This window comes from Lactuca saligna, chromosome 6, assembly GCF_052625555.1.
Source record: "Lactuca saligna cultivar CGN05327 chromosome 6, ASM5262555v1, whole genome shotgun sequence".
NCBI lineage: Eukaryota > Viridiplantae > Streptophyta > Magnoliopsida > Asterales > Asteraceae > Lactuca > Lactuca saligna.
Genome location: NC_136422.1, coordinates 153,541,419 through 153,553,577, shown reverse-complemented (window position 1 = coordinate 153,553,577; position 12,159 = coordinate 153,541,419). Strand labels below are relative to the sequence as shown.

Below are 12,159 nucleotides of genomic sequence, written 5' to 3'. Positions count from 1 at the left end.
ATCAACGCGAAGAAGGCATTTGTGGAACCAATCCAAAAGACGACTTCATCGTCAACGTCATTATTTAATATTTTTTTGTTTTATTTCTATAGTTTATAGCAAAACATAGGTAAAATATACGATAATAACAGTATTTACAATATAAAATCAATATTTTATAATGTTCATCATAAAATCTGACAACATAAATTGTAACTTACTTTTTTTTTTTTTTTTGAAATAGTTAAACATTTTAAACAATTAAATACTTTCCCATATCAAAAAATTATTCCAAAATAATTGAAGAATACGCGAGACATGATATAGGAGGTACAAATTTAGAAGCAATGAATACGAATATTCATATAATTATTGTCTAATCTAATGAAATGATCATCGAGACTTATAATTGGATAAATTTACATGATTTATGCAAAACGAGCCGATCAACGAAACTCATCAATGTATCATGACTTGAATTGTTTTTCGGTCATTCGAAATCTTTTTCGGAGATAAAAAATACGTATTTCTATATTTGTTGATTTTTGAGAACTTTATTCATTTTGTTGATTTATATAACTAATCGGAGATTTTATCCAAATAAATTTTGAATTATTAGATTTATAGAAATTTGAATTTGTAGGTTTATAGAAAGAAACTTATTTTCTTTTCATATTAGTATATCATTTTTTATTTGTTTAAGACAATTCTTGAAGTTTATTAGGAAATATCTGTTTAAAAGTAATTTATTTTTTATGTTTATTTTGGTTGTAATTGGTAATTCAATATAATCATTTTGAACGTCATAGAATATCTATGTCGTTCCAGATAACTAAGACATTAAGATGCCAAGTCATCCTGAAACAAGTTGTAAAGATGAAAATGCCACTTAATAAAAATGTCTATTTAAAAATTATGATATTGAATAATGATTAAATATTGTATACATATGAGTAATATGAGTAATTACATGATGTTATAAAGAAATTTGTGATTAATCTTTCCAAAGTATTCCACCGTGTCCCATGTTACTTACAAAGGTTGTCATGATGCCATTTCCGCGACATGGTCCTACTCATGTAGAAATGGCACAACTTGTAATTACACCGAATATCTAAGGGTAATTTGATCATAGAAAAGTCCAAGTCAAAACCCATCTTCCCCATTATACATTTACACTTTTATATACCAAATTTTATATACCAAATGGATCATTTCCCCTTTCCATTTCCGCTTCATCTTTAGCAGAAATGGATAGAGAACAGGAGCAAATGCAATTTTTGGGCCTCTTCGGCATCTGCAAAGAAAGCTTCAAGATCATCCACTCATGGCGAAAGATCTTCGCCCAAATAACCCTAACCCTAATCCTCCCTCTAACCTTCATCTTCTTGGGTCATCTCGAGATCTCAAATCTCCTTTCTCGAGAAATCAAACACACCGAATACGAACAAGACGTCACACGTCCAGGCACCACAAGGTACAACAAGCTTTCCGATACACTCTCATCTGAATATATCACTTTATTACTCTTCCAAGTCGCCTATTTCACCATCCTCCTCATCTTATCCCTCCTATCCACCGCCGCCGTCGTCTACACCATCGCCTCCATCTACACCGGCCGTGACTTAACCTTCAAGAAAGTCATGTGCGTCGTCCCAAAAGTCTGGAAAAGGCTCATGGTTACATTTCTATGCATGTTTGCAGCTTTCTTCGTTTACAACTTCATCGCAGTAGTGGTGATGGTCATCTGTATGGTAATCTTTCCTTACAACGCATTCGGGATGGTCCTCCTGTACATCGTATTGATCATTTACGTGATGGGGTTTGTCTACATGACTGTGATCTGGCAACTAGCGAGTGTTGTCTCAGTTCTTGAGAGCTCGTATGGGCTTAAAGCTATGAAGAAAAGCAAGGATCTTATCAAGGGAAACCGAGGTGTTGCGATTTCCATCTTCTTTCTGTTGAATATGTCCTTAATACTTATCAAGTTCTTATTTGAAATATTCGTTGTTCACGGAAACTCGTTGCACATGGAGGCATGGAAGAGGGTAGGGTTCGGAGTCTTGTGTTCCTTACTGCTTTTAACATTCTTTCTCTTCGGGCTCGTTATCCAAACGATACTTTATTTGGTTTGCAAATCGTATCATAATGAAAACATCGATAAAGGAGATCTGTCTAACCATCTTGAAAGTTATCTTGGTGAGTATGAGCCTTTAAGCGGAAAAGAGGTTCAATTAGAACAATATGAGGTTTGAGCTGAGTTCACTTCAATCCAGAAAATCCGTCATTAGTGACGAATTATAGATATTAGCATCGGATTTGTCTTCGGACTTTTGTTGCTAATGCTTCTTTGTGATCTTGACACGTGTCATATTGTATATTAATATGATTCAACAATTTGATATACAGATTTTAATCTATTGTAAGTAGTTACTGTAACAACTTTGGGTATAATAAAAGAAAAATACGGTGGTTAGATGAATTAGACTTATTCAGAATCACTTTTCGTTAGGTTTGGTTAAGCATCGTTATCGATATAGCCAAAATAAAACAACTCCATTAATTCAGAATTGCGACGTATGAATGGAGCTTCTCCACAAAAACCAACCGCCCTTTTTGTTGACAATTGACTTCTTTTAGCCAAAACGACATCGTTATTCTCGATGAATTTCCTTTCGCTGTATTTTGTTGGTTAAGTTTTATTTAGAGTAAATTACACAAATGGTCCCTATGGTTTGGGGTAATTTACATGTTTGGTCTCTAACTTATTTTTTTAATTCGGAAGGTTCTTACTATTTGCTTTTGTTATGCGTTTGGTCCTTACTGTTTGTTTTTATAACGCGTTTGATCCCTGTCTTACCTAAAAATACTATTATTTAAATAGAAAAAATTGATCGGGGAGGTAAAATATGGTGAATGGAGTGGGGTTGGGGGTGTGTTTATTTAAATAAATTAAAAAAAATCAAAAGCAAAATAGTCTTTTTAGGTAAGACAGGGACCAAGAGCGTAACAAAAACAAACAGTAGGATCTTCCGAGTTAAAAAAATAAGTTAGGAACCAAATATGTAAATTACACTAAACCATAGGGACCATTCGTGTAATTTATTTGTCTAGAATAGAGATCGGATAAAGTACCTAGTTATTTAAGGAAGTTTTATACTTTTTTTTTTTAACTTGTATAATTGATAGTTTCTAGAAGAAATATGTAAGTTTTTTTAAAACAAAATTGTGTAATACTTATCCTATTAACTAGTTTAACACGTCATAATTATAAAAAAAATTGATCGTTTAGTTTACCTTTTTAAGTTTTTTAAAAATTAGCTTATTAGTTTATCTTTTATTGATTATAAAAAAATTTAATTTTGTATGTGTTATTTTATATCATTTTACATATTTGAGTTAGTTTTAACATTTTTTTATCCAACAAGCTTATCAATTACCGATTAGATTTTCATATATTAGTTAATAGTTTTTTTTTCAATTATTAGTTAGTTTTTTAGCTAGTATGTCAAATATAATCTTAGTTTGGGTTAAAGTTGGATACTTGGCGGGAGAACCAGAGACATTCCTCTTCCTTCTCTGTCCACAGATACCGGGATCTATCCAAGGAATTGAACAAGTTTAAAAAACATGCAAGGTTTAGAATACCCGTTGTATTGTTTGTATAAAATGATACAAGAAAAATGACACATCCAAACATAATTGTGTTAATTTGTAAAAAATAAAAAATTTGAAGCATAGATTAATAATAAAATAAAACCATTACATTGATAAGCATATGATCAATCACACATAATCAGGCAATTGGTTAGAGTGTTGCACATACATTCTTCTGAAAGGAAATTATGGTTGCCTATATATTTTGACTAAAAACCGTTTGCTTAAATAAACCGATACAAATACGATATGTCAAGTATAGCCCACAAAACCAACAATATTCTGATACAAGGAAAATTTCAAAAATATAAGTCAAACTTTTCTTAAGTAAATTTCAACGCTCTCATTTTTGTAAAACGTAAATTATAGCTTGTCACGTTGAAGTCATGACATGGTCAATATTTTTACCGAAAGAGATTGATTATGTGGTAACATAACAAATATCTTTTTTAATAAATAGTTAATAAGTATTGTATTTTTTATTTGTTATTGTTAAGTTTATACCATTATGAAATTGTGTATTTGGATCTTATGTTGGGATTCATGAGTCATGGCAAGGGAATAGGGACCAGGTCGCGATAGATAAATCTGGTTCAATCCTAATACCCAATCACCATGACAAAGTCACAAAGATGTAACAACAACAACAACCATATGGGGATTTAAATGTATTATGCCTCTTCAAAGACTGGATATTGTATCTTATATAGATGAGGAGGCATAGACTCTGAGAGTCTGAGTTATCTGCTCTAGGCCAAGGCTTATAGTTGGGTAGGCCATCACAACTGGGCCCAATAAATCCTTATGTCTTCAATTAGGTGTCCAACAACTTGCATAATTAATTTCCATATTTATTATCGGTCCATGTAATTAAATCTTGAGGAATATCGTATACACTATACACCTTTAATAAGAATCATTGTTCACTACAAAATTTGAATATATATATATATATATATATATATATATATATATATATATATATATATATATATATATATATATAGGCTTAGCTTATTGTATTCTAAATAATTATTGTGCGTATATCGTATGTTATGGGAATGATAAAGAAAATATGTTGTTTGATAATATAAATATGTTAAATCTTACATAATTATTGTCATTAACACACATTCCCACTAATTAAATCGTCTATAAGGTTATTATACAGTTATTATTATTATTATTCTCATTTCTGTCAGAATGTTTATTGGGTGTATTCTGTCAGAACGAAAATGAGTGAAAAACAATATATAAGAACAAAAATAAATAATAATTAGCGAGAATGCATGAAAATGACGATATATTTGAAAGGTTAAACGTATTCACATTGCTAAACAACTTATTCTCTTAGTAATTCTCATAGCATACGATATCCACACAATAATTAGTTAGAATACTTGAACCTAGCTCTCTCTATCTCTCTCTCTCTCTCTCTCTCTCTCTATATATATATATATATATATATATATATATATATATATATATATATATATATATATATATATATATATATATATATATAGGGTTAAGATTAAATGTGAACAACAAATATAGTGTGAGTGTATGATCATTATTTAACCATTGGATTATAAGAATGAATGGTTAAGATGAAGAGGGGCATGATGGTAATTAATTGGAAAAAATTTAATTATTTTCAATATAAAAATAACCAATAAGGGTAAACTGGACATTTTATTTAAAAAAATTAGGAAAATGCATACATTAAGGAATACTAACCAAAAGCTCCGGAAATTTGTATCCTTTAAATAAGATGGAGATTTTGTTTTAAAAGTTGATTATTGTTCGTCCGTTCTTTAAAAATATGGTATAATAATTTATCCATATTGGAAATTCTTTAAAAATACCTTCATTCTTTTTGTTCATTTTGTTGATATTACATATGCATTCTTTTGAGTTAGGCAATCTTAAAGAATACGAATTTATACAAGATATTTAGCGCGAATTAAACATTCTAAAGGCATAAGATTGTATATACTCTAAATAATAAGAAACTGCATCAAAAGATTATTCAATCATATTGAAAATTGATATATTTCACTTAAAATAATAGAAAAATGAAGTTATACAAATCAAATTATAATTTGTTGATGCATTCTAAAAACTTGCTAATACATGCTAAAAAATATGCATTCTTAAAGTATATTGCAGTAAGTATTCTTAAAGAATACTGCATTAGACATTCTTAAAGAATATCAATAACATTACATCCCTTCTTTTTTGATTATCGAATTGCAGGTCCTCTGGTTCAAATTCAAAAACTGCAAAATATATTTGTGGAATTTAATTGCCATGTCATTTGTGTTCAGATGGCAGTCCAAAAAGAAATCAAATCCATTTATTCGTCTTCTTTTTCTTTTCTTCTTCTTCTTCTTTTTCTTCTCTTTTTTTAACTCTTTTTTTAACTCTTTTACAAAGCGTGAAACAAATCCATATATTATCGCATTCATAGTTCCTTTTTTCTGCAACAGGTCACATAAAAATGAAATTTCTAATAAAATTTTTACCATGTCCTTTGCAAATTATTCTTAGCCGAGCAACATACTCATATATCTTTTGATTACTTCAACCTTTAATTACATTAAAAATACAAATCAATGATCAATACTATTATCCTCCAATAAAATGCCAAAATTCTTTTTGGAATTCACTTGTTGACTCATAAATTCACTTTCTACAAAAATGGTTAATTACACATCATTGTTCCTGCTAGGTACCTGGTTTCATTTCACCTTACATTTGCATATTAGAATCTTAAATCCACTCTTAGGATTAAAAGGTAAAAGTAAATGCAAAGGGAATTTATTAAATGCCTCATGGAGGTTTATGATTTTCTCATTTGCAGCATCTCTAATGACAAAAGAAGCTCCATAGCTAGTATCATTAAAGAGTAATATATGAAAGCTTACAAATAAACATTTATAAAATATAGGGATATAAAACAACTTACCATATAATGCATCTACTTGCTCTTCATGATCAACTTCGAAAAAGACATTAAAATAGAATTCAACTTCACTTTTCCACCACGTTTGAAAACCAAAACATTTGTCATTATTTTGATAAAAAAATATAGCAAATAAAAACTAAAGATTGGTGATAAATGATTAAAAACCTAGTACTCCATAAACTTATTTCCAGTACTTTAATCAAGAACATGTTGGGAAATTGTTCTTTAATGAAATTATGCAAGAATCTTATCATACAGATGTTAGGCAATGATAAGATTCTCCTAGACCTTTTATCATACACATGGTGGGCAGTTTGGCTTTACACTAAGGTCTAGTCTTTAGGCCAAATAATAGAAGTTTCAATATCTAAACATAGAGTTTTTATAAAAAAAAACCAATTCATAAAAATGCTAAAAAAATGTTGAAATCATCAAAGTTACAGCTGAAAGGAAGACAAGAAACCGATGGTAGTTCCCCCCTACCCACCTTTTTTTTTCCTTTGTGGTGGTAGATATAAGAGTGACTAATATATGAATGTTTGTGAAAAGCTTCAAGAATGATGCCTTATCAGCAAGCTCAGGCTGCAAAGAGTAGTTTTTACCTTTGTAATGCTTCTGTTAATTAATTTAATGATGCGTACTATAGTCGTGATAAGCCCAGGTTTTTGTTTTTGCGATTTATCTGATGCGTTGCAGGATGGTTGAAGGATACATATGGACTATTGGGGATTGATGTATAAGGATGTCAGAAAGATCGTGGTGGCATGGATTGTGATGGATGCGATGATGATGGTGGCAGCTGCGGTGATTGTAGTCGATGAAGATGAAAACGACCGATAAAGATGATGATGGTTGCGACAAAGATAATAACGACAGGTAAGGTGGTGATTATAAGTTAAATTCCTTGATTATAGGATTTTAATTAGGTTTATTTAATTAATTGATAAGTTGGAAATATAATGATGTTGTACAAAATGACTAAATTGCCCCTAAACGATGATTGGTCTTCAATTAGTCATACGGTCACACAATATTTATCATTTACATATGAACCTAACTCTCTCTTTCTCTCTCTCTCTCTCTCTCTATATATATATATATATATATATATATATATATATATATATATATATATATATATATATATATGTTCAAACGAGAACAATTTTTATTCTGAGAATAAATGAGAACAAAATTGTCTTCAAGGTGGTAATTTTGTAAATAATTGAAAATGGAGATGCAAAGTTGATGGATTAAAAAAGACTCAGAGGTTTTATAGTAAACTATCCACCCGTTCTTCCTATGTCGTTTATGTCGTTTCATTTTCATGTCGGACCACCATCGAGACCATCGGACCTCCGGCGAACCACTCGGTTTCCGATTTCATCCCAACTACAAGAGCTTATCGTTCACTATATATGCCATAAGTCCCAATTGAAAACATAATTCGTTGGTCTCTCTCAGAGCGTACAAGAATCCCTCAATCATCAAGAGTTTGCTATCGCTTAACCTGGATCTGAGTACAAAGATCAATTGAACCAGGTATGTTTATTACTTGATGAAATGGTTCGATTTTGTTCGAATTAAGGACAAAACTATAATGAACTGGTTTTATTTATTTAGATTGCAGAAATTAATGTCAGTGATTTTTTATTTTTCTTAAGTGATTCTTGTTGTTATTGTTGTTTCATTACTCTTTCATTTGGGGTAATTAACTTCTATCTTGTTTCATCTAATCTCATAGACATTGTGACAACTTATAGATTTTTTATGAACACCAAGTGTTCAATGAAATATCTCAATGAAAAAACATCCAAAACTAAAATCAAGAACGGTGGTGTATTTACTGTTGCAGTCTGTAGGTGCTTGTTGATGTTATTTTTTTTTATTTTTTTTTTATTATTTTTTTTTTTTGCTGAAATAGCATCATTTTGATGTTTTTGTTTAATTTGCCTATGTTTTTTTTACTAGAATTTATTTCCCTAAACATATTCAACAACTTGAATGTTTGGTTGTTGAGATTGTAAACTGGATTTTATATTATTGTATAGTTTCCCCAAACATATTTTGATATCTTTGTTTAATTTGGCTTTGTGTAGGACTCTTTTTTGCTTCCAACAGGTGACTTAAAGAGCTTAATGGGTTAAGTTGGCAACTTAACCCTAATAAGTGTAAAGGTGGCATTTTATGTGAAAATCCTTACCTTTAAACCCTCATTAAGACAAACATTAAGGCCCTTAGGTTAAATTGAATATCACATATCAATAGCCTAATAATTAACCAACAATCATATAAAAGTGATAAACTTAAGGCTTAACCATTAAGTCCTTAATAGAACACCAAAGGTGATTTAAAAGCTATTATGATCAATTTTTCCAAATTTGTCCTCCAACTTCTAAAATTTGTGCAAGTCAATAAGAGCACCTAAAAATAATGAGACTTAGTTTTTTGGAAATCTTAGTGTCTAGTTTCTTCAAACTTTGAATCATATTTCGAAATTCCAACTCCTTGAGGGGTAAATTTGGCAATGTTCTCAGGCTGGTCTATGTTGTCATAGATTTCATGTATTGTCTTCAAAAAATCATAATAAATTCATTAGAACTCCAAATGCCAAAATTCCAAATCCTATAGTTAGATATGGATGTATAGTTTTGCACATATAAAGGGACTGATGTGATTCTCAGTAGATTTGTACAGTTTATTCCAAGAGTGTTGAGTTGTCTAGAAAGTGACAACTTAAAGTTACTAACTTGTTAATTTAATATAAAATCAACCAAAAATTATTAGAATGATATCTTTATATTTCTGAAAATATAAAAGGGGAAACTTTACCAATATTATTTTATCGAAATTTAAGAATGGGTTGAAAAGTAAGAAAACAGATCCTAAAAAGAAAACTACAATCAAAGAGAAAATAAGAAGATATATACATAAGTTTTATAAGAGTAATACAACAAAGCAAAAGCTAAATAATGTTATAATTGTTGTGTAGGTTCTCAGAAAGGAAAGGATCCAACTTGCTCACGCTAGCTGATTTTCAAGTTCAAGGAGGTAAGTTACACCAACTCTCTTATTATGTAGGCATTACTTGTTTTATATTATCGTTCATGGATACCCTAATCCAGTAGAGTAAACAAGGAAAGACAGAATGTAGTTTGTTTTCTAGTGAGACATGCAGAAAAGATTCATTTTCGCGTTCTCGATTTGTTAATTGTTCTAGTGTATTAAATCACATGTGATTATATGACCTAATCACATATGACTTATATGCAAAAGATTCATTTTTTTGTTTTCGATTTAGTAGATGCTCTTTGTCCATATTAATCGTATGTGATTGAATACATAAAATAACATATGATTAATGTCACACCCCTGAACCAGGACGATGGAAACGTCCGGGGGCGGATGACTTCATTGTATTGTATCATCACAATTCAATATAATTGAAAACATAGCAACCAACATCATACATTAAAGATACCAACATACATTGTTTACATAATTGTATTTGTTCACAACTTTACACAAAAGTGACAATTAATATGATGTTCCAAAAATGTAGTAAATATCCAAAATCCATAGCCCGGGTACCTGCTCACTAAGTCCCTGAGAATACAAGTCGTTTTGAAAAGCGTCAACTAAAAAGTTGGTGAGTTCATAAGCATATTTATATAAAAGATTTGTAACAACTTTGATTTGTAATAATTTGTAAAACTCCAGAAAGTACGATATTTCTTGTGAAAATTGGTTTGTAGTCTTGTTCTAAAATGGTGGATAGTTGCATGTGTGTTAATTGTTTTCTTTTGTTCATAATTGAAAAGAGTGTGTGTTCCCAGAAAATCTCATATTTCCTGTTTTATAAAAAGTGCAGTCTTAAAATCGTAAGACTGGAGTGGTGGTAGTTAAGTACGAGAGTGATGCATAGTTTTATATTTTTATAAAACTGGAGAAGTGTATAATTTCGTAAATCCAAAATAACATCTTTAATCCCTATGCGATTCGTTACGACCATGCTTGATATGACTAAAATGCTTGTCATGAAGTTCTTCAGGCGTCGATTTCGGGAATATATTTGTCACCTTAGACTGTCCGAGTCTAGCTGTAGCGAACAACTCAGGTGTGGGGATGTCAACCCCGTATAGATTTATACGCAATTACCTCGCTCTCCCTCCAAAAGACTTTGGACTTATTGTGTACGCTAGATAGGTACGGTGAAGGAAAGTCTCACAAGTGCTTTAACATGTTTACACAATATTTTCTGTCGTAAAATTTTTTGTTTGTTTACTGCTTTGATTAAATTGTTTACAAGGCTATTTATAAATAATTACTAATGGGGTTACCAACTTGTAATATGTGTAGTGGAAATATCATAATACTCTTGATTATAAACCCTCAAGATGGTAACAACATATTACGATTATTTTACTAGCAATATTTATTTTTAGAAAAATAACCAAGTTTTGTAGTGTGTTTTAACATACTCAAAATTTTATTTGAGTGCTTTGCAAACAAATATATTCTATTTTTGTTGTGACTATAATTTGTCACAAATTCCATAAAATCTCATATAAATCTATGAGATTTATTATGTTTCAATATTGTACATTTATTAGTGGTAGAAATATATATAACAAAAAATTAACCATTTTGAGTGTAACTTTCATATTTTCACCATCTTTTAAGTGTTTACAACCAAATATGTTATAACATTTTCCTTGATATTATTTTCTTTCTTTTTAAACACACATTAAAACCCATTTCTCACCTAGTAACTTATTTCATCTTCAACATATAACCATGATACACGAAGTTATACAAAACAACTTTAGTCTAACCATATGAGATTTGTAAAATATCGAGTTTCATGGGGTGTTAGCATGATGTAATCCACATTTCAACACACACAGACATATAAACATACAAGTGCCTACATTTATTCAAAGATTTAAACAAGACTTGACTTGTATTCTCCCCCCCAAAAAGGATGAAAAACTCGAAAATAGTGGGGTATGAAGCTCACCTTGGAAATTTTCGAGATGTAGAGGACGAAGAAGAAGGAATTTCGAGCCTAGCTTGTGTTCTTGTGAGATTCTTGAAAGGGTGGTGTTTCTAAGACCCATATACACGAAAATGAGGGTGTAAGAGGAATGATCTTAGTATAAATATGAAACAAAACACTTGAGTTTAACCTAGAACTTACCAAGTTCTTGAAATTGCTTGAAGGAATCCCACAATGACATGCACCCACTCAAAATTTTTGGAGAGAAGGAGGAGGAAGTTCTAGTGAATTAAGTGAAGGAAATGAGATTTGTGGAGTATGTGTGTATGTATCGGCTGAGAGATAGGAGAGGGAGGGGGAAAGTAGGTCTTGACCTCTTGATACATGGATGGGATATGCACGAAAATGAGGGTGTAAGAGGAATGATCTTAGTATAAATATGAAACAAAACACTTGAGTTTAACCTAGAACTTACCAAGTTCTTGCAATTCCTTGAAGGAATCCCACAATGACATGCACCCACTCAAAATTCTTGGAGAGAAGGAGGAGGAAG

The 12,159-nt window shown here is 30.7% G+C and overlaps 1 protein-coding gene across 1 annotated transcript; it reads left to right on the top strand.

Moving 5' to 3' along the window:
- Positions 1-1,229: 1,229 nt before the first annotated feature.
- On the top strand, positions 1,230-2,234 carry LOC145003031 (uncharacterized). Its single transcript, XM_078962193.1, has one exon. The coding sequence runs from the start codon at positions 1,230-1,232 to the stop codon at positions 2,232-2,234; it is 1,005 nt and encodes a 334-aa protein (XP_078818319.1).
- Positions 2,235-12,159: the final 9,925 nt, after the last annotated feature.

Excerpts from the sequence above, each read along its gene's own strand:
- LOC145003031 (XM_078962193.1), top strand. The coding sequence starts at position 1,230 with ATGGATAGAGAACAGGAGCAAATGCAATTTTTGGGCCTCTTCGGCATC.